General features: G+C 41.3%; 1 protein-coding gene across 3 annotated transcripts in view; it reads right to left on the minus strand.

Moving 5' to 3' along the window:
• Positions 1-530: 530 nt before the first annotated feature.
• LOC121176690 (sodium/calcium exchanger 1-like) overlaps positions 531-19,182 on the minus strand; it is a 98,236-nt gene continuing 79,584 nt past the window's right edge. For 2 of the 3 annotated variants that reach the window (XM_041030731.1, XM_041030730.1), the window contains exons 12-17: positions 16,520-16,626; positions 13,253-13,377; positions 12,423-12,458; positions 11,671-11,770; positions 10,540-10,812; positions 531-7,471 (exon numbers count right to left, since the gene is read on the minus strand). In XM_041030731.1, coding sequence (XP_040886665.1) covers positions 7,092-7,471; positions 10,540-10,812; positions 11,671-11,770; positions 12,423-12,458; positions 13,253-13,377; positions 16,520-16,626 — 1,021 coding nt within the window. In that variant the 3' untranslated portion in view covers positions 531-7,091. The remainder of the gene's footprint in view (positions 7,472-10,539; positions 10,813-11,670; positions 11,771-12,422; positions 12,459-13,252; positions 13,378-16,519; positions 16,627-19,182) is intronic. The other variant, XM_041030732.1, reaches the window with a different exon arrangement.

Below are 19,182 nucleotides of genomic sequence, written 5' to 3' on the forward strand. Positions count from 1 at the left end.
TTGTTACTCCTAACAGGCTCTGTCATTTTCATTTTCACTGGAGATTTTTTTTCTTTCAGTTTTATGTAAGGGCCAAACAGCAGTGTGGCCACAACCCACAGAGATAAGTTACCAGTGCGTCAAACAACTTCAGGTGTGCTCCAGCAGCTCTACACCAGACAGACTGGGTTTATTATCAGCACGTTCCAGGCAAAATAAATCGGCCAAGTTGTTTGATGCACTCGTAATATATCTGTACGGACAGTGAGACCCTGGGTTCAATCACCAGCATCTCCTCCTCTGTGGCTCAGCTGGAGAAAGCAAATATTTTCCAGGATGTTTGCAAATTCAGATATAAACCAGGGAGGTGGGTAATTTACTAACCAGTTATTATTCAAATATTATTACACACTACAGTCCATTTGCTAATTGCTAAGCATTTAGTGAAATTAGCATCTTCATTTAGAAAAACATCCCCAACCTTAAACGAGAAAAGACTTCATCTCCAACAGCAGAAAAAACAGAGACACGCTTCTGAACATTTGCCAGTCAAGTGTTATTTCATCTTCAAGGAAAAAAAAAAGAAGAAGAAGAAGAAGAAGAGAGAGAAAAGAAAAGTTTGGTCTTTGTAAACATCTATATCGTTTTTCATGTCATGTCATTTTCAGCGTTTAAAAATACTTTACTCTTTACTACGACATTTCCAACATCAACACTGTATTCAGAATGAGTTAAATTCATGCATCGACACACTCACGGACGGAATGAAGAAATGCACGCTTACACACACACACGCACACACACGCACATACACACACACACAGTATAAAGGATAAGAGCACACTCATTTGTTACTACTGGAATTTGCTGTTCTACTCTCTGAGGGCTAAACAAATAACCAAAACAACAAAAGACAATGAAAACAAATGCAACAAAAGAACAATACAACAATAATAACATAAATGGAAAAATTTAAATACCAGATACTTTTATCAAAAGCACTTTGTGATATCATAAATAGGACTGCATGATATGTTCATAAAATTGTGACTATAAAGTGATAAAATAGATAAATATTTGTAAGATAGAGAGCAACAGAGTGGCTCAAACAGTATCGAGAGAGGAGAAAAGAATGGTAGAAAAAAACATGATCAATGGAAAGAGGCAGGTTAACACAGGTCTGGGGCCTTAAAGCAAACAAAAGAGAAAAACACATAAAGAGAGTTTTCAAATCAGAAATGTGGCAAAGCACAAAAATGCCAATATTTGTTCTTTGTGAATTTGCTTCGTATTACGTGTGTTCAGAGATCGAATTCATTACATCCAAATCATGACATCATTACATCCGAATCCAAACATTTACCAAAGCAAACAACAGCACTGAAGACGTTAACTCGTCACTGAGTGATCATGTCCTGCTGAGGGGCTCTACACTGCGAGGAGAACCAAAGTGTTGAATGTTGAAGAAATAAATAAGACATTATAAAATAAATAACTGTAATGAATAAATACAGACAAATTATATTCTATAACCATGAGACGGTTAAATAATCCAAGAATGAAGCTGGAATATTAAAACCATGACATAAAATTGCAGGGTTGAGTCCTGTGTTTCTATGATGTGACATTAGAAAAAAAAAATTATTTATTTCATAATGCCTTTTATTTATTTATTTATTTATTTAACATTGAACACCTCTGGTCTCCACATGACAAAACAGCTTTGCACTCACACATGCCACAGAAACATGGACATTTGGAAAAGGATGGTGTAAATATGACAGCAGCTACCTGCACTAACAGTAATGACCCTCCAGGTTCACCTGAATACAAATACTTTTACCAGTAATCTCTCCTTCTCAAAGTCAGATTCACTTACAGTAATGTCTGTTAACAGCCCAGACACACACATGCACAGCAAAGCAAGCGAGCAAACCGGGTACTGACACTTAGAGACTGCAGACACTGTGGTCATTTTACACGCTGGAAAGTATCTGTTCTCAAATCTTTGATTTACAGACTGAAGAGATTCATGCCTAAGCTTTCACACTCAGCCAGGATGTGTGTGTGTGTAGTTCACATGATTGATTTTTATGTCAATGCACGCACAGTACATGTGGATAAATCAACACTTATGTCTGCACATAGCCATCAGCCAATCAGAGGATGAGGATTTATCAGCCTTAATATGTAGTGTATGACAGGAATGTAGTAATGATAGTTTGTCAAATACTGTGTATACACACACACACACACGCATGCACACACACACACACACACTTCCTCAAGCAAAGTGCCACCAGCTATTCCCAGTTTCAATTGACAGCCAGATCTATTACATATCTAATCTTATTCGGCAGGTGCACACACACACACCTGGTGAGGAAGAGTACCAGCTACAATCATCTCACGCACGCACGCACGCACGCACGCACGCACGCACGCACGCGCGCGCACACACACACATGGGAAAGAATCCAATTTCCAGACATTTTGGCTTTCTAATTCATTAATCTAGCGTATGGGACTCAGCCAGGGAAACACAGGGCCGAGCCCTTATAAGGAGATTACAACACCAACCGACGCACACACACACATCAAAAGCACAAAGGCACAAATACGCATGTAAATGTGCATACAATGGATACACATGCAAACAAGGGGAGGCACGAGGAGGAAAAGAAACACATGCTGAAAAAATATGATGAGTAACATATGTTGAAATCAACCCGCAGAGAGAGAGAAAATGAATGAGATACAATATTGTCACACTTACTGGAGGAAAGGGCAAGCACACAAAGCAAGAAGCAGCAAAAGAGAATGATACACACACACACAATGTCTCACACACTCCAGCGACAGTCAAGAAGACAACGGCTTGAAGATAGATGGTCACTAAGCAACAGGCAAGAGACTAAAAATATGGTCGCATTTCTTCACTCACTTAGAAAGCATGCACACGCACAAAGAGACTCGCACACAGACACGCACTCAGCTGTCCCCCAGCAAGGCTTATTAACCTCTAAAAAACCTACATTTCTAAATCAGTCCCAGTATTCTTGTGTTCCTGTGGCGTCAGCAGCACTATTATCCTGCCCACTCATTCTTAAACTGGCAACTGTTACAGAGGCTTAAGTCATTGTGAAAGAGTTTGGCACGGCAGCCGTCCTGGTGTCTCAGTAGGCCAGGAACCATGCCAACGTGCGATTCATGTCAAAACTGGCACGTGGCTGATGACCTCCATCGTGTCGGCTTCACTCCGACGTTCAAAGATGCTGCGCACTACAGAAATGACTCAGGAAACACAGACAATGAAGGGGTCTGGGGTATTAGTCAGACGGTTTCAGCTAGATGATATCAATTCTAACATCATGTCACAAGGACATCTTCATGTCCATGTCCCTTGTGAATAAATGATCATAAATCCACTCAGAAGTCAGAAAAAAGATGCTCCTCATAACTCTAGAACCTGAAAATTAAAGTTTTCTTCAGAATCACAGTAATCCAGTAAGAGCTGTCTACTCTTACTACTTTTAATGGTGCTAATTTGCCAAAAACCCCCTCAACCCCGACCCCACAATTAACTTTCCAAACTTTCTTTTTGGTGTCTGGTCAAACTTTTATGAAGACCGTGGAACTGCATTGAGAGGGGAGACTTGGACATGACCTCAATATTTTTAAAATCCTGGCTATGGCCATGCAAGCAGCTAACATACTTAAGTATCCTTGACCAATACACTAAATCCCTACGAGCTTAGGGCCAGCTCTTCTGTCAGGTGGAAACTCTGGGCACGCCATTGTGTCTAATTCCTAGACAGCAATGTTAAATATTTGCAGCCAAGAAATATTCCTCTGAAACAGGGCAACAGCATCACGGCAGGTGGCCAAACTCCTTCTATCAGTGAATCTGGGATGTGCCTTGCTGGAAAACAGCTGGTTAAGCAGAAGCTTCACTGCTGCTTGTACTGGATTTCTACAGAAAAATAAAATAAAATTGAATAAAATTAAAAAAAAGTTTGGAACATTTCACTTTCTTTCTTTTATAGCTGTCAGAAAGTGAAGGGAACTGGTGTGGCATTTAAAATGTCACATTTGAGGGAGTGGGGGGAGGCAGGGTTAATACAATTACCCCCATGAATCGATGCCCCCATGCTCCAAATCGCCCACTGACTTTGGCGAGGCTGTGTCGGACAAGCTGGCGTCTGTTTAGCCTGGCCACGACTGAGCTGGCTTTGTAAAGCCTGCATTTACATTGGGCTGAAAACAGAGGGTAATTTGTCCATATTTAACAAGGCGGATGGTGGGCAGGTAAATTGTTGTTTTCAGACCCATTCTTCTCTTAGTGAACAGCGGTATAACAAAAAGCTAAATTATTGTTTTCTCTTAGGAGGATTTTCCTCGAAGTTTACAATCAGCATTGTGGGCAGTTGAGAGAAAACCCGCTCGGTTTTTCTCTCAACTGAGTTTTTTTCCTTTATGCTCTTGTTGTTAACAATGCATTTAATGATAATCTGCACTGACAAGCCATATGCCATCCCTTCTGTCCAGCTTCAGTCCTGCCCTTGGGCATGGCAGGGGTATTAACACAAACATAATGTAAATCTTGGCTTCGGCACTTTCTCAGACAGACACACAATGACAACACAGTAGATTTCATATGATATATGACATAATATTCTCAATTTAAGCTAGTTTGATATCTTACTTTCACACACTATGTCTGAACCAACAAACCAGACAAAAACAAAATAAATAGCACAGCTCCTGGAACAGGTTCACACCCGTTAAAATACCTATGGTTAAGCACATTTAGCTGTAGTGTGAACACCTTCGTGAATTTAAATTGGCCTGTTTTTCTGAACTACAACTGGCAGCTTGCAAAATGTCTGCAAGGTAAATCTGCACACAGAAAATGAATGGTTCTCTAACTGTGAAGTGATCTGTGACAATGTTCTTCTATCAAATCTTTGGATAACAGAGACTGGAGAGACTGGTGTTTTTTTAAATTTTGTCTAGAGTACAAAGAAACATCCCTACGTTACAACTACTGCAGAACAGTCATGTGATATTTCAGAGCTGCCGTACTTTTCCCTCTGAGCGCTTCACTCTTCTTTCTGTCTGTGAGTCATCTCCGGTTTTATGTTCACCATCTTACAGCCGCTGCGACGGATTCCCTTAAAATGTCTTCTTGAGCTGTGATTTCAGAGAAGAAGGGCGTGTGGATCTTTCTCGTCTTCCTCCGGGGGCTTTACTTCCAAAGAGAGGGACTTAACATAAATTAAATATCAGTGTTTTCGCACACACACATCAATAAATGTTTCTTATATTATCATGTACAATTAGGAACACTGCGTATGGTCATAGTTTGATTTGTCATCATCAAACGCTGTCATCGGTATCCGTTGCCAAGGTCACATCCAGCGAGATCCTTCATGCTGATTGGTCCTTTTTGCGTCCAGTTTATTGATGTCTATACATCATTCCCTGCTTTGCACCAGTTGCTCACATATCCCTGTACTTTAATGGACCTTTAGAGTGTAAACAGTGTACTTCACAATGCTTCTTCATTGCAAGAAAAAAAGCTGTTACGAGGCAGACCACTTGCTCGTTGGTTCTACAGGATTTTTTTAACTCCACTTATCAAACATTTCTTCCAGATGCTAATCCAACATCTTGATCTTCCAAGTCATGTCCGGTCTTCTTGACAACTTTCTTTCTGCTCGTCCTTATCTCACCATTCTGTGTTTATATGTCCTTTTTTTAAAATGTATTTATTCATTTTTTTACAATTGCACAGTAACAACATCAACACGTGACGCCATTGAAAATTTTAGGAGGAAAAAAAAAAGGAGGCCGGGTAAGTTTCCGTCACGGGATAAACGAGGCTCTTGATTGGCGTAAAAAGGAGAGGGGCTTGGGATTGGCTCCATTTAAAAAGATGGTTGGTGGGTGGTGACTACGGCGTTTCATCATCACAACTTTAAGACGATTCCTACAGGGAAGGAAAGAGTAAGGCTAGAGAGAGAGACGGAGGAGTGTGTACAGTCTGTACAGTTTATGGGGAAGAGAGTGTACAGTGTGTGTGTGTGTGTGTGTATCTTGTGGGATGGAAAGACTATTTCGCACAGTGTATTCAAGAAGAGAAGGAAGAAAGAAGAAAAAAAAGGTTGTCGGTTGTCATCTCACCCGTGGTCCTCTGTTGCAGATTCAGCTGAGTGCTCCAAAGGGTGTGTGGGTGTGTGTGTGTGTGTGTTCAGTTCGCAGAGGAGAGGTTAAAAGTCATAAGTCACTGATAGTACTAGACAGAGTTCAGTGGGTATGATGGAAGGATCCACCGTTCCCGCAACGACGAGATACAGTTACGACAGAAGAAGCAAGAGAAAGTGAGGAGGGAGAGTCGTTTATATTGGCCCATCTATTCTTTGTTTACTTCTTCCGTCTTATTTTCTTTACTCTCTCCGTCACCTTTCCACAGACTTTCTCTTCTCTTTAGTTTTGTTGCCTCCGGCTTTCATCCTCAACGTCTCCCCTTTCTCTCTTTCACCCTTATCCTTCCTCCTCAGCTGTATTTTTTCCCGTCAGAGCTAACAGCTCTCTGTGCGGTCTCTGTCTTCTTCCCTGCTGGTTTGGCAGTGTACTGGAACTGACACTGTCCACTACTGATGAACAACTCCATAAAAGTGCTCTTTAAAACCTGCATTGAAATTTTTGTCAGTAATGTTTTACGTGATTCACAATTCAGAGGGTTGACGTATCACAGACTTCATCGCTGGATAGATGGCTGGGCCTCCGTGCCTGAAAGAGCTGGTAATGCTGATGAAAATAATTAGTTTGGACGTCAATGGAGACTTTTAGTGTTTCAGGATGTTTTTCATTCTTTCTAAGAAAGAAACAAAAATATTTAACCAAAAAATGTTTGTATTTTGGGCTTGTAAAAAATAAGGAAATTTGAAGATCAGCTGATTCCGTAAAAACATCAGAATTGGCCCATATCAGTCCAACTCCACTTTCCATCTTTCCTCATCTTTTAAGATTCCTCCTTCCCTCCCTCCCTCTCTCTCTCTCTCTTCATATTGGCAGTGGGTCTCTCTCCCTCCCCCTCTCCTTTCCATTTAAAACGATGGTATATGGCAGTAGGCCTCAAGTGAAGCCAGCAGGATGTAAATCAGCCACAGCGAGACGAAGAGCAGCGACGTTAGCAACTTGCAAGTCCGCGGCCCGCCCAGCTCACCGCCGGCCACCGTTGCCCGCCGCCGGTACAGCAGCGTGACCACACACACCACAGCCAGGATGGTGAAGAGCGTGACGGAAAAGGCCAGGTTTCCCGGGTCCACCTTGAATGGCTTGCCTTCAGTGCGCCAGGCGATGGCTGCGATGGTCCACGCCACGCCAATGCCCAGGAAGACATTGACAGCATTGGAGCCTGTGACGTTGCCAATGGAGGCGTCGGCGTACTGGTCCTGGATGGCAGCGACTTTGCTGGCGAATGTGTCTGGAAGTGAAAAACAAAGCAAGAAACATAAAAATATACACGAGGTCAGAATAAAACAAAGAAATAATGTAAAGCAACACAATGGAAATGAGTCTCTAGCGTTTGATGTTTTGGTGAGCGTCTTTCTCACAGCCACTGAGGAAATTACCTCAAGGCAGCATGCAGTATGAAACCACCCACACAGTTTTCTCATAGGGGACACACACAAACAAATACACACTGTGTAATATGCATGTGTAAGGAGAAACCTAAAAAAAGAAGCAAAGGGTTAAAAACAGCAAGAAGAGCAGGGTGAGGAAACAAGGGCAAGGGAACGCTGAGATAGCTGAAAGAGGGCAGCTTTTATTGTGAAAGATAACACAAATTTCGGGGGGTGGGTGGAGGGGCGGTTTGCGGTCCTGTTGGTGCTGAACATCTGAGGAGAAACTGGATTTATAAAGCAAAGATTCTACAACTGGGTTGGCAGGAAACACCAGGGAAACAGCTGCCAGTTATCGTGAGCCCGTTTTTGGCTTATTTCTATTTTTAGACGAGCTGGTGAGTTGAGCCTTAATTCTCATTTGAATGTCAGTGAGATTAGTTGAAATTCATATCCCAACACGAAAAATATCCTCCAAACTTTTTTTGGGGGGGAGAATGAATTGTAATCCTGTTGGTGACAGACCACACAAAAAGAAATGAAAAGTTTGTGTGTGTTGACACACGGGCGCATGGGATTGTGGGTTCTCAATCTGAATGATGAAACTGCCTCCACACATACAGTACACACACTGTACTAACGAATTCTGGCAACACAGAGGAAGATCATACCCAAATTAAGAAACTGACTGCATCTTATATTGTACATTCACCACTCAGGTTTTCTCTTCCAGGGTTTCACACTCTCATAATTATGAACTCTGGTATTCCTCAATGTAGGCTTATCACTGTCGCATTACTACTGGGATTACTCACTGTAATGTAATTTCTGAATTCCAAATTGTATTCCCATGCACCACTGAATACTGGAAAAGTCATCACATTGCTGTAGTTAAGTACTGTGTTGCTGCTCTGCTCTGGTTACAGACAGAAAAATGTCAGAAATGTTCATGAAAAGTGTGGAAAAAAAATCAATGTAGCTTTACAGACTGTGGTCAATTTACAGAAAAAAAACCTTAAATCTTATTGACTAGATTTAGTACTTAGTACTAATGTCAAGGTCTCCTGCTGTACTGAAGCTTTAGTTTTGTCCCCTCACTTTGGATAAGAGCATCTGCCAAATGATTAAAAGCAAGAGTCAATGTAAATCAGGACATTTTGTGTTTGAAAGACTCTGGGATTCAGTGAGAGAATATGAATTTTGAAATGTGTGTGAACTGACCCTTTAACCCTGATCATGTCCTGTCAGTGTCTTGAATGTGACACCAATCAAAAATATCAAGACTCTCTCAGTTCATGCAGAGAAAAACTCTAACCAGTATTAAAGTGGAACAAATCTGTGATCTCTGAGAGACTTGTTCATCACCAACACAGATATGAGACAACACTGATGCTATTTAAATGGATCAGGGTTACACATAACCTGTGAAACAGTCAGAAACATTTAGGAGCTCACAACCTTCAGACCAAGCCTCTGATCAGCGTTTGCCTCTAATTGTCTGAATCTGCAAATCTGGTGTAAAGTGGCCTGATAATCCTCGAGTGTGTCTCTGATGTAATAATGCAGAAACGCTTTTATAAATCTGGAGGAGGACTGAGAGGGAGGATGAGGAGAGGGTGTACATCAGAAAAAAGGGAAACAAGGGAGAAGATAAATGTTTCAAACAACTTTTAGAGAGATCACAATCGCACACAAAGGAGCACACGCTCCCCGGCGGAAGTTATAATGACCTGCCCAACTTGTCGCACACTAACTTGCACCACCTCAGCACAGCAAACACACATTTTCACCCCCACATCTGGGAATGATGGATGATACAATAGTGAAAACACAACATCCAATAAGAGGACAGAAGAGAGAGAGAGAGAGAGAGTGAGAATCTGTTCAGAATAATAAATTGACCAGGATGGGGCATGAGAGCAGGCGTAACAGATAAGTGAGGTGGAATATGAGAGTGTGAGGGAGGAACGGGGAGGGAGACCGGAAGAGAAGCGAGAGAAAACAATGAGAGTTGGTGAAAGAGATAAAACAAAGCTGAATAAAAGAGAATCAGAAGAAGAAAATGTGAAAAGTGAGAAAAGCCAACAAATTAACGTCAACATGTCTTGTGACAGGACACACGCTCTGATAATGGATATGAAATCCAAATTTACAGCCTCCAATTCCAACACACAACATAATATGGCTGTTGAAGGAATTGATTCAAACGCTAATTTCCAGAGACCTCGCCGCAAGGCATCAAAGTTATTGCCTGGAAGAGTAGCAAAGGAGCTATTTCTATAAATCATATGGAGGGGCAACAATAAAACGGCTGACGAGAGGAAGGAGGAAGCGAATTGAATTAAAGCCCTGGGACGATGCGTCCCCTCCGGGCTTAGACAAGCTCAGGCTGAAGGCTCTGATGGAGCCGGGGTTTTACAATTCAATTTTGATTTCAGGCCTGCTTACTGAGGGCGGCTGCTATTGAAATGAGATGGAGGAGAGAGGCTCAGTCCATCTTTTGATTTGTTTACTCACTTGTGCAATTTCACATCTGAAATTCGAGGAAAATATACACTTTATTTCATGTTTACTGTTTACTTACTGCTCACTTTTTTGGAGAGGAATCAAAGTACGATACTGCAGCAATGGTGTAGAACACATTGTTATACATTCATACATTTTCATCATACTTCTGTTGGACATATTTATGGAAATAATGTGAAAGCTTCAAGCCCCAGTTGAGTAGCATTTGGAGGCACACGAAAAAATGCCTTATGTGTCAGCCCGTATAACATTAGATATGTCTGATAGTGCTTTAATACAAAGTTTTAATTTCTTCTTTGATGTTGTTCCAGTTTTGCCAAAGAAGCACACAAGACAAACACAGAGAACATATTTCTATTTCCTAGGAAAAATGAATTTTAATTATACTAATATAATCATTCACCTGGCACTGATGTTCCCAGCGCCACAAACACCACAGCGGTCACCGAATCCTTCAGTCCTATTGTGCAGCCGAAGTGTGATGCCAGGTCGCCGGTGACCGCTGTCAGGACGCCGATGAGTGATATCGACACGATGAAGCAGGCCCAGCCGTTCCAGTACTCAGTGGGCGGGACGAAGGCGAACAGAACCTTCCAGAAGACGGTGAGGAAGTGCATGATGTAGTCGAAGCAGGACGGCAGCCGCTCCTCGCCGCTCTCCTCCTCGTCGTCATCTCCTTTCAGGTTTGAGTGAGGAAGAAATCAAAAAAGAGTGAGACTGACGGAACTGACGGATTCAACATTATAACTTGAGAAAAATTTATACCCCAAAAATACTTCAATATATTAAAATACACTTATTGTGGCGAGTTAGACGAGGAGATTGATACTTTTCTGCTAATGACAGAGCTGGAGCCAGGTGGTGATTAGCTGAACTCAGCATAAAGATTACAGTTATACAGCTAACTTGTCTCTCTCCAAAGACATCTGCCTGCCAACACCTTGTGGCAAATTGTGGTTTTGGGGTGTTGTAGTTATTTCTTGGCGAACAGCCGGTGACTTCCTGGAGCTGCTGTTCACCAAAAAGTAGCTTGTAGAGTATGGATTAAACAAACTGGATACAGCGTGTTAATTAGTGAGCTTCAGAGGCAAAACACAAGACAGATCCGAGCTAGATGTTTCCCCCTGTCTCCGGTCTTTATGCAGAACGAAAGCAAACTGTTGGCAGCCTTGTATTTGAACAGAGACAGATATGAGAGTGGTATCTATGTTCTCATCGAGCTCTTATCAAGAAAACAAAGAAGCGTATTTCTTTAAAGGAGAACTAAAGAAAACTCTCCTCCTCTATAGTATTAACAGAGGAAACTGAGGGGAAAAATAGTCAATCCTGGGTACCAGGATCAGGATCAGTGCAACCTGCATGACAAGAAGACTCTGAATAGATTCAGATAAATGCATGAAAAGGTTCATATAAAAAAAATGCTGATGAAAACTCATCATCCATCATCCTTTCAAAATGCAGTAAAGACAGTTGTCAACCAGAACCAGTGTTCATAAATCGAAATGATGTGTTATGTCCAGTGTGTGTGTTTTACCTGCACTGACAGTAACGGCATTGACAAACTGTTCTCTCCAGCTGCTGCTTCCCACCACCAGGGCTAGGTTTGTTTTCTTGATCAGCTTATCTACCGTACTCTAAACACGCACGCACACATACACACAAAAGCAAATATGCATGTGCATACATACCGGGCAGAACAGGAAAGACACAACCCTCAAGTTGTTAATTCACTTGCAGCCACACAGATAGGGGAAAATACTGATTTCAACCCTTTCAATTAGCTTTCATTAGTTTCAAAGATACATTTAAAAAGCCAGTATTTCATGAAATAAATTTGTGCTATAAGATGTACTAATTAATACGATGCTGTGAAATTGGCTGCGATGCCATGTTCTACTGATGCTCCTCGTGAAATCTAGGAAAGGCCTTCAGGCAGACTGGCTGGCTTTTCTGTTTAAAGCAGCGAGGAAGGGGAATAATAAAAGATGTTGATGGAAAACAGCTTGCAGCAGCTATAGAGCATCGCACCAGCAGTCATTATCATAACTCAGCTGACAGGGCTTTGTGAGCAGAAAATCCAGCATTGTTTACTATCTAATAAGTGAAAGAAAACATTTAAAAAAAAAAAACCCACAAAATATATCAGCAGTCTGAACAAGAGTAATTCCAGTAACAATTAAGGATTTATAGATTGATACATTACAATGGGTCAGTATAGTCCAGCAGCAGAGAGAAGAACTAGCAGTGCATGCAGAGGCAAACTAAAGAGTGAGAAAGATGGATAACCTTTTCAGCCCGCCTAAGAAGCGCATTTACTGCTCCCTGCATACGCACACACACACACGTACAAAATGACACAAATGAGCAAATGGAATCAACAACAAACATACACAGTGTGATTGGTTACATTTTAAGGACAAAAACCAAACCACAGATTACAGGCAAACTCTTGTGGAAAGTGACAAAATGACATGACAATGTGCAAAGTAATGAAAGCTGAGGAGGAGGCAGACAGATCTAGATTGTTTTGTCTAGCTGTGTCTCTTTTGCTGCACGCTCAAAATGTCAAGCAGTAACTCTCCCTGGCTAAATTACAAAATGATCAAATTTGAAAACGCATTCCTTCTAATATACAATATTTATTAAATGACTTAGCCAATATAGTTTCTAATTTGCTGGATGAATGGTCGACTGTGCCAGCTACTTTTCTTCTTATGAGGCCTGTTGTGTACTGAAATAAGATTACAGCTCACTTTGAATAAATTATTTGTTGTCTTTTGCATGTCTCCCATCAAACTGACAAGCATCTCATTAGAGAGTCCATTACATGCTAACAAAATGAATCATTCATCCTCCCGACTGGGGCGGTTGACATTCACTTTAAATCATTTTGGATCTAATTTGCATTTTAAGTCAGTTTACTTTTTAGCTGATATTTAACACAGACGACTTCATGGCTGCCAAACTGGTGGTTGTCACTATTTCAGCAGGACTTCAAATCTAATTTACTAGCTGCTGATATATTCTGAAGTACAAAATCAGGGTACAACACTCGCATGCACATGTTCCGAGAACCGAAAAGTGGAAACAGCATGTGCACAAACACACTCACTCACCTTAAACTCGTAGGACTCTTCTATGATCACTTCGAGTTGTGTGTGCTCACCCAGACTGGGACAGCCCATCTTAGCCACCTCTTCCTCCTCTGCTCCCACCAACGGCTTGTTCTCATTGGAGTCACCTAGGAATATGCAATAATGGGAAGTCAGCTTTTCTGTTCTTACACATATAGTACAAATATGCTCAATGCAGGCCTCTAGCCACCACTGTGAATTCAGGGTTAGGTTAGGCTCCTCGGTATTTTGGGGGGTATAGAGGATTTTGTAACCACAATTTTTTTATTCTGAGCTTTCAATTTTGGTTGAAATACAATGTGGAAATAGCCTGTCAGGATATTGATCACTGACTATATTATTACATTCATTTTGAAATGTCAGCCACAGCTCCAGTATGTCATTTCCTGTGGTAGATATTGCCTAATGCGGCCATGTGTTTTGTGTTTGTTTTCCTGGTGAGGCTGAAGGAATAAGGTCACAGATGTCATACTTGATTAATAATAATAATAAAAAAAAAAAAACCATCACACACAGCAGATTGCTTCAATACAAACTTTGATTTTGAAAGGAGGCTGCTTTCTTTGCTTCCCTGCAGATGTGTTTTAACAAACAAGAGAAACATCAGGGTTTTTTTTGTTTGTTTTTTTCAATGCAATTTTATTTATATAGCAGTCAAAATTGTCTCACTGTGAGACCCAGACCCAGGCTCATCTGGGGGGACCCTCCTGCTGATGGCCAGGTTAGGTGAAAGAGGAAAAGGAGGTTGGTAGGACAGCCGGGGAATGGAGGAAAGGAGGTGAAGGTCATATATGTAGCATATAAAACATTAAACATACAGGATTGACAGTGGAAACCCTATGTACTAGTCACTTCATTAACCAAAGCAAGCCAAAAAAAAAACAAAACTTCTTATCCAAAACATGTCACATATAAGTTGCAAGTATTTCTATAATCCTAGCTACAGCCCTGGGTCAGGTGTTTAATGGAGTCTAAACTGAGACAGTTATTTACTACACTGTGGCTCACACTGTTTTCAAAAATCCATTACAAACCACTCAGAGATATTGCCTTCATTAATGAAACAGATCGTGTTGAATAACCTTTGCATTTCAAATGTCATATCCCTGGAGACCATCCACTCCATCAGGTTTACCTCATTTCAAGTAATGTGTCCAGAACACTGATGGTTCCGGTTGAGACTCTGCATGTTTTGAAATTTTTGCAGTCGTTTGCACAATCAGCAGGACCACGTTTTCCCCATTCTTTTCTTAATTGCTCCGCTGATTTGACAGCTTTCGCACTCCATCTGAAGTCAAATCATGCATCGCTCAATTCTTTCATCTGTCTGGTTTGGACCGGAGCAGCGTGACGTGTTTTAATAGTTTTGCTGAGATTTCAGTTTAGAAAATGTATGCAATCAGTGGTGAAAGACAGTAATGTAAATGCTAATATTCAAACACTGATGTGTCACATGGGAATCCAAGCTATGAAGCTTCCCATGCTGTCACAAAATATGAATACCCACAAGGAATTCATCACTTTGTTCCATGAAACGACCCTTACACACGTCTCCTCACTCACTCTTCACACACAGTGACAGTCATTAATTGGATCAGCTGTTATCAGTGCAGACCTGCTGTAAGTGAAAAACACTGTACAGTATGTTATACACTATGTGTGTAAATGTCAGTCTACTTGCTCTGTGACAGTGTTTTATAAAACCAATTATATTCCTCTGTAATGAAACATGCCCCAGGCTGTTGGCTTTTCATGTCTGACATCTAGAGTGTGGATTCTCACACCACCAGGAAGAGTCTCTGTGTGAGTCTGGTTGTTAAGAGGGAGGGAGAGAGAGAGAGAGAGAGAGAGAGAGAGGGAGGGAGAGAGAGAGAGAGAGAGAGAGAGAGAGAGAGAGAGAGAGAGAGAGAGAGAGAGAGAGAGAGAGAGAGAGAGAGAGAGAGAGATAAAACCCTTGTCCACCACCGTGGACACTGGGGTTTCAATCCCAGACTGTGGCTGAGGGCTCCGTCAAACACAATCACTATTGTTGACAAAAAGGAACCTGATAAGGGATCCTGTCCTCGTTACGAGCAACCTCCACTGCTTGGGTGGGACGCTTGTCAAGACGGGTTGTGGCTTGAACCTCCATGCTGGCAGGTTAACAGAAGTGGCTGGCGTTTCTTATTCATTTATTTTCAGGGGGCTCAGATATACACTGTAACCCCCAGGTTGAGAACCACTGTTTTAGATGTTAGATATACAGAAAACAGAAAATGCAAATACACAGTAAATTAATGATCATGAGAAAGGAGAGAAATGAAGTTAAATGATGCAAAGAAAATGTCTCATAAAGTGAAATGGCACAAGGAAAGTTACCCCAGACTTCTTTTGGTCTGTCTGACATCTTGTAAACTTTCAACCTTTTCAAATGGAAAATTCATTTGAAAAAAAATGGGAAAAAAAACAGCTGCAGAAATTACTTATTGACTTCCAGCATTGCTTCTCTTCAGCCTTGAGTCACCTGCTGAGATTAGCTGTCTGCCTGCTGTAATGAGCCTTTTTAAATTTCAACTAAAGCTTCCGACATTCTTAAAAATCTTGAAGGGATTAGATGTTTTAGATTCATAGATTTCTAAGCTTTTTGGTAACCGTGCAGACTTTTAAAGCAGGGGATGACAGCACGGAGCGGCCTCTGAAAAAGGAACTCGATCAGAATAGTTCATTAGGCAGGAATGAACTGAAAACTGTTCAATCTGCTCTTTTCTTGCTGCTTCTCTCAGTGAAACCTTCGCAGTTATGACCCCAGTTTTCACTGAGTGTTCAGAACAGCATCTGGCTGTTTACGAACTAAGTATGATCTAACTTATGTCTGTACGGGACATGGCAATAAAGTGAACTGATTGGGAAAGGTTATTAATCCTGTTTTCCTGTTATCTGTGTGATGGAACATGATGTGACAAGGATGCCATTAGATCAAAAACCTCATAGCTTGGCTCTTTTGCAAGTCAGGTCCTTAGTGGATCAAAATGGCCCAGGCTAATCTGAGTTTACATCAGAGGCTTCAGACAATCAATGCAGGTCTCGCCCTGTTTATAAGAGATAGATGTGTAGGAGGTCTGAGACTCCGGTGGCACTTAAACAAAGACTCCATCCTGTCTGTCACACTCTCCTTGTTCCTGCTCCTGCTCTTGAATTCTTGATATTCTCCTTGAACACCCACCCACACACACACAGAGACTCACAAATTAGACAGACAGAAAGACTCACCATGTTTCTGTCCTATCTCCAACAGAACCGGCTCTCCCAGCTCAATGGTGAAGGTCTTGTTCTTCTCATACTCTTCATCATCAATAATCTTCACCTCGATGATCTTCCTGTTAAAAGAGAAGCGAAAGATGAGACTGAGTGAGTGCATTCCAGACAATTAACCTTTTTAGTTTTATGCTCTCCTTCATAATAAAAGGGTGTTCACAGCAAATCTGTTTTGCACAGTCTATTAAAACTGGGAAGGTCCCCCCCCCCGTCAGGCTGTAATCAAACAGGAGGTCATTTCTGCTGCTCAGACACAGAACACAGCAACACCAGCGAGGACGTGAGCTGCATTCCTATCAAAACTATCCTGTCTCATTATCTAGCCTTAAGCAACAAAAAGGATAACATTACAAAGCACAAAAATCAACATGATTAAATTTGCACTCCTCTGTTTTCTCTTGCACAAGATGATGAGGATGAAGGCTGAAGTTGGCCAAGTCCGCGTGGCTCAGCGAGACACTACATGAGGCTGCTAATTTGTCAACAGTTGACAGTGATGCAACGTGCAGCACAGCCACTGTTGAGACATTTTCAATTAGGAGCACCCAGGAGAAAGCCCCAAAGTGCAGCGCAAAGAGTTCTGAGGGGACGCATGCCACAGCCAAACGTTAACAAGTAGAGGGGGAAAAATTCTCCATGGACAAAAGATCAAAAACATTCTTGTCATACTGTGTATTCATCACTATGTCACTTAAAGAAAAGCTCATTTGCAAATAGTGTGAAGAAAGTTCAATCCAGTATTCCTCGGACTTAGAATTTCCTGTGGGTATCCTTAAACCCTAACACACACGCTTAATGCTTTGTCTCTTCTATAGAAAACATCTGCAGAGCCAGTGTTTTAAATAATTGAAATCATGCAAGAGCTTTACGTCATCCATGTCTTTGCGTGGCCATTTGTGTCCTTTTGTACATGTAAATGATACAAACAAAACAGAGTAAAATGCTGCTCCATAGCGCCTCTAGTGGACAAAAACTTCATTGAGCACCTTCAACAGAAACCAGTTCTACATTGTAGAGCTGGTGTTAGGGTTTTGAAAGCAGCTCAGTCCTGTGTGATACGTGGTATGCAAGTTTGAACTGGTATAGTTTAATAGTGTCTGCAGTAAGAGTGAAGGAAAGCTAATGATCAGAAAATCATGACTAATTCTGAAATATCCCAAATTTTAAAATGTTCAGGGTACAATAAAAAAGCCACATGACATATGTACAGGTGTTGGTGCTTCTAGGTAAATCTCATCAGTCTCCTTCTGGCCTGTTTCACCCAGAGTACAGTATATAATCTTCATTTCAACACTCCACCTGTATCTGACAGGCAGAGAGGAAGAGAGAGTGTTCATTTCCACCAGGTTGTGTCATCATATGCTTCACTGTCAGCCATGTTGACTCTGACGCCGCAAATAGGCTTCGGTTCAACAGAGAAAAACGGGGGGACGGGGGGGGGGGGCGGAAGAGAGGGATGTGAGAGAACGACGGAGGTGTAGAGAAGTGGAAGCACATTGTTTTCATTGGTGAGCTGTCACAGCAACAGGGGATGAAACTGGCTTGTTTTGCTATTTCCAGCATTACATCAGCTTGAGCAGCCAACTCTCAACAACGTTGCAAACGAAATTAAAATATTGTTTAGTCAGATGTGAAACAGGAGGAAAAAATATTTTACAACTACATGCAAACTCATTTAAGGAAGAGGGAGGAGGGAAATGAAATATGTTAAGACTCATATCTTACAGCTGACTGCTTTGCTTTGATCATTTCCAGTCACCAGCCTGTATTTTTTATCTTAACTAACAATATATTGTAAAAACTGAGTTCCATATAAATGACTTGAACAGAAATGGGGGCTTTAACTAGTATCTCCCCACTGTACTAGTCTTGGTTACCATCAGAGTTAAAGCTACATTAGTAACTGTCCTGCTCTTTACTGGATTTGGGAAAGTGTTGCAATCTCAGCCAACATTACCAGAGATAACGTTATGTTTGGCAAACACAATAGTTAGTCCTCATCGTGGAAGCTTTTCCTCTTGTAGTGACAAAAGTGAAAACATATGTCTGAAAATACTAACAAGTGAGTTTTACAGCCAAATGGTTGTGTTGGAGTGAAATAACAGTCAGAACTGAGCCAAAAACTGTGTTTTTAACCAACTCTTTGAGCTAATGACAACTTAATTAGCCTCCTAGCTACAGCTGACAAAAACTGCCAGAGTCATTTCAGCAGTTGTTGGCTAAAAATGAGAGGCCTGCTTTTTTCCCTCTGAAATCAAGGACTGATTTATCCCTGAAATGACAGTGGTAAAGTCTGATGGTAAATCTGCCACCGTTATCACTGTCATGGAAAAATGTATCAACAGGGAGAAGACAGGGGTAAGAGGACAGAGGGAGATAAAGAAAGATGAGAGAGAAGGGAAAAGAAAACTTTAGGGAAAAAAGAAAAAGGACGTACATAGAGTTGGACTAGAGAGACATAAAGGAGTGAAGAAGAAAAGGAAAGAGAGGCTAGGAGAGGAGTATGAGTAATAAATAGACTTCACTGAGATGTGAAGGGTTATGATTCAATACACACTGAGTTCACTCGGGGGGACAGGAGAACACACACTACACACAGTGAAGGATCACTATTTACC

The sequence above is a fragment of the Toxotes jaculatrix genome, chromosome 23 (assembly GCF_017976425.1).
Source record: "Toxotes jaculatrix isolate fToxJac2 chromosome 23, fToxJac2.pri, whole genome shotgun sequence".
Lineage (NCBI taxonomy): Eukaryota > Metazoa > Chordata > Actinopteri > Toxotidae > Toxotes > Toxotes jaculatrix.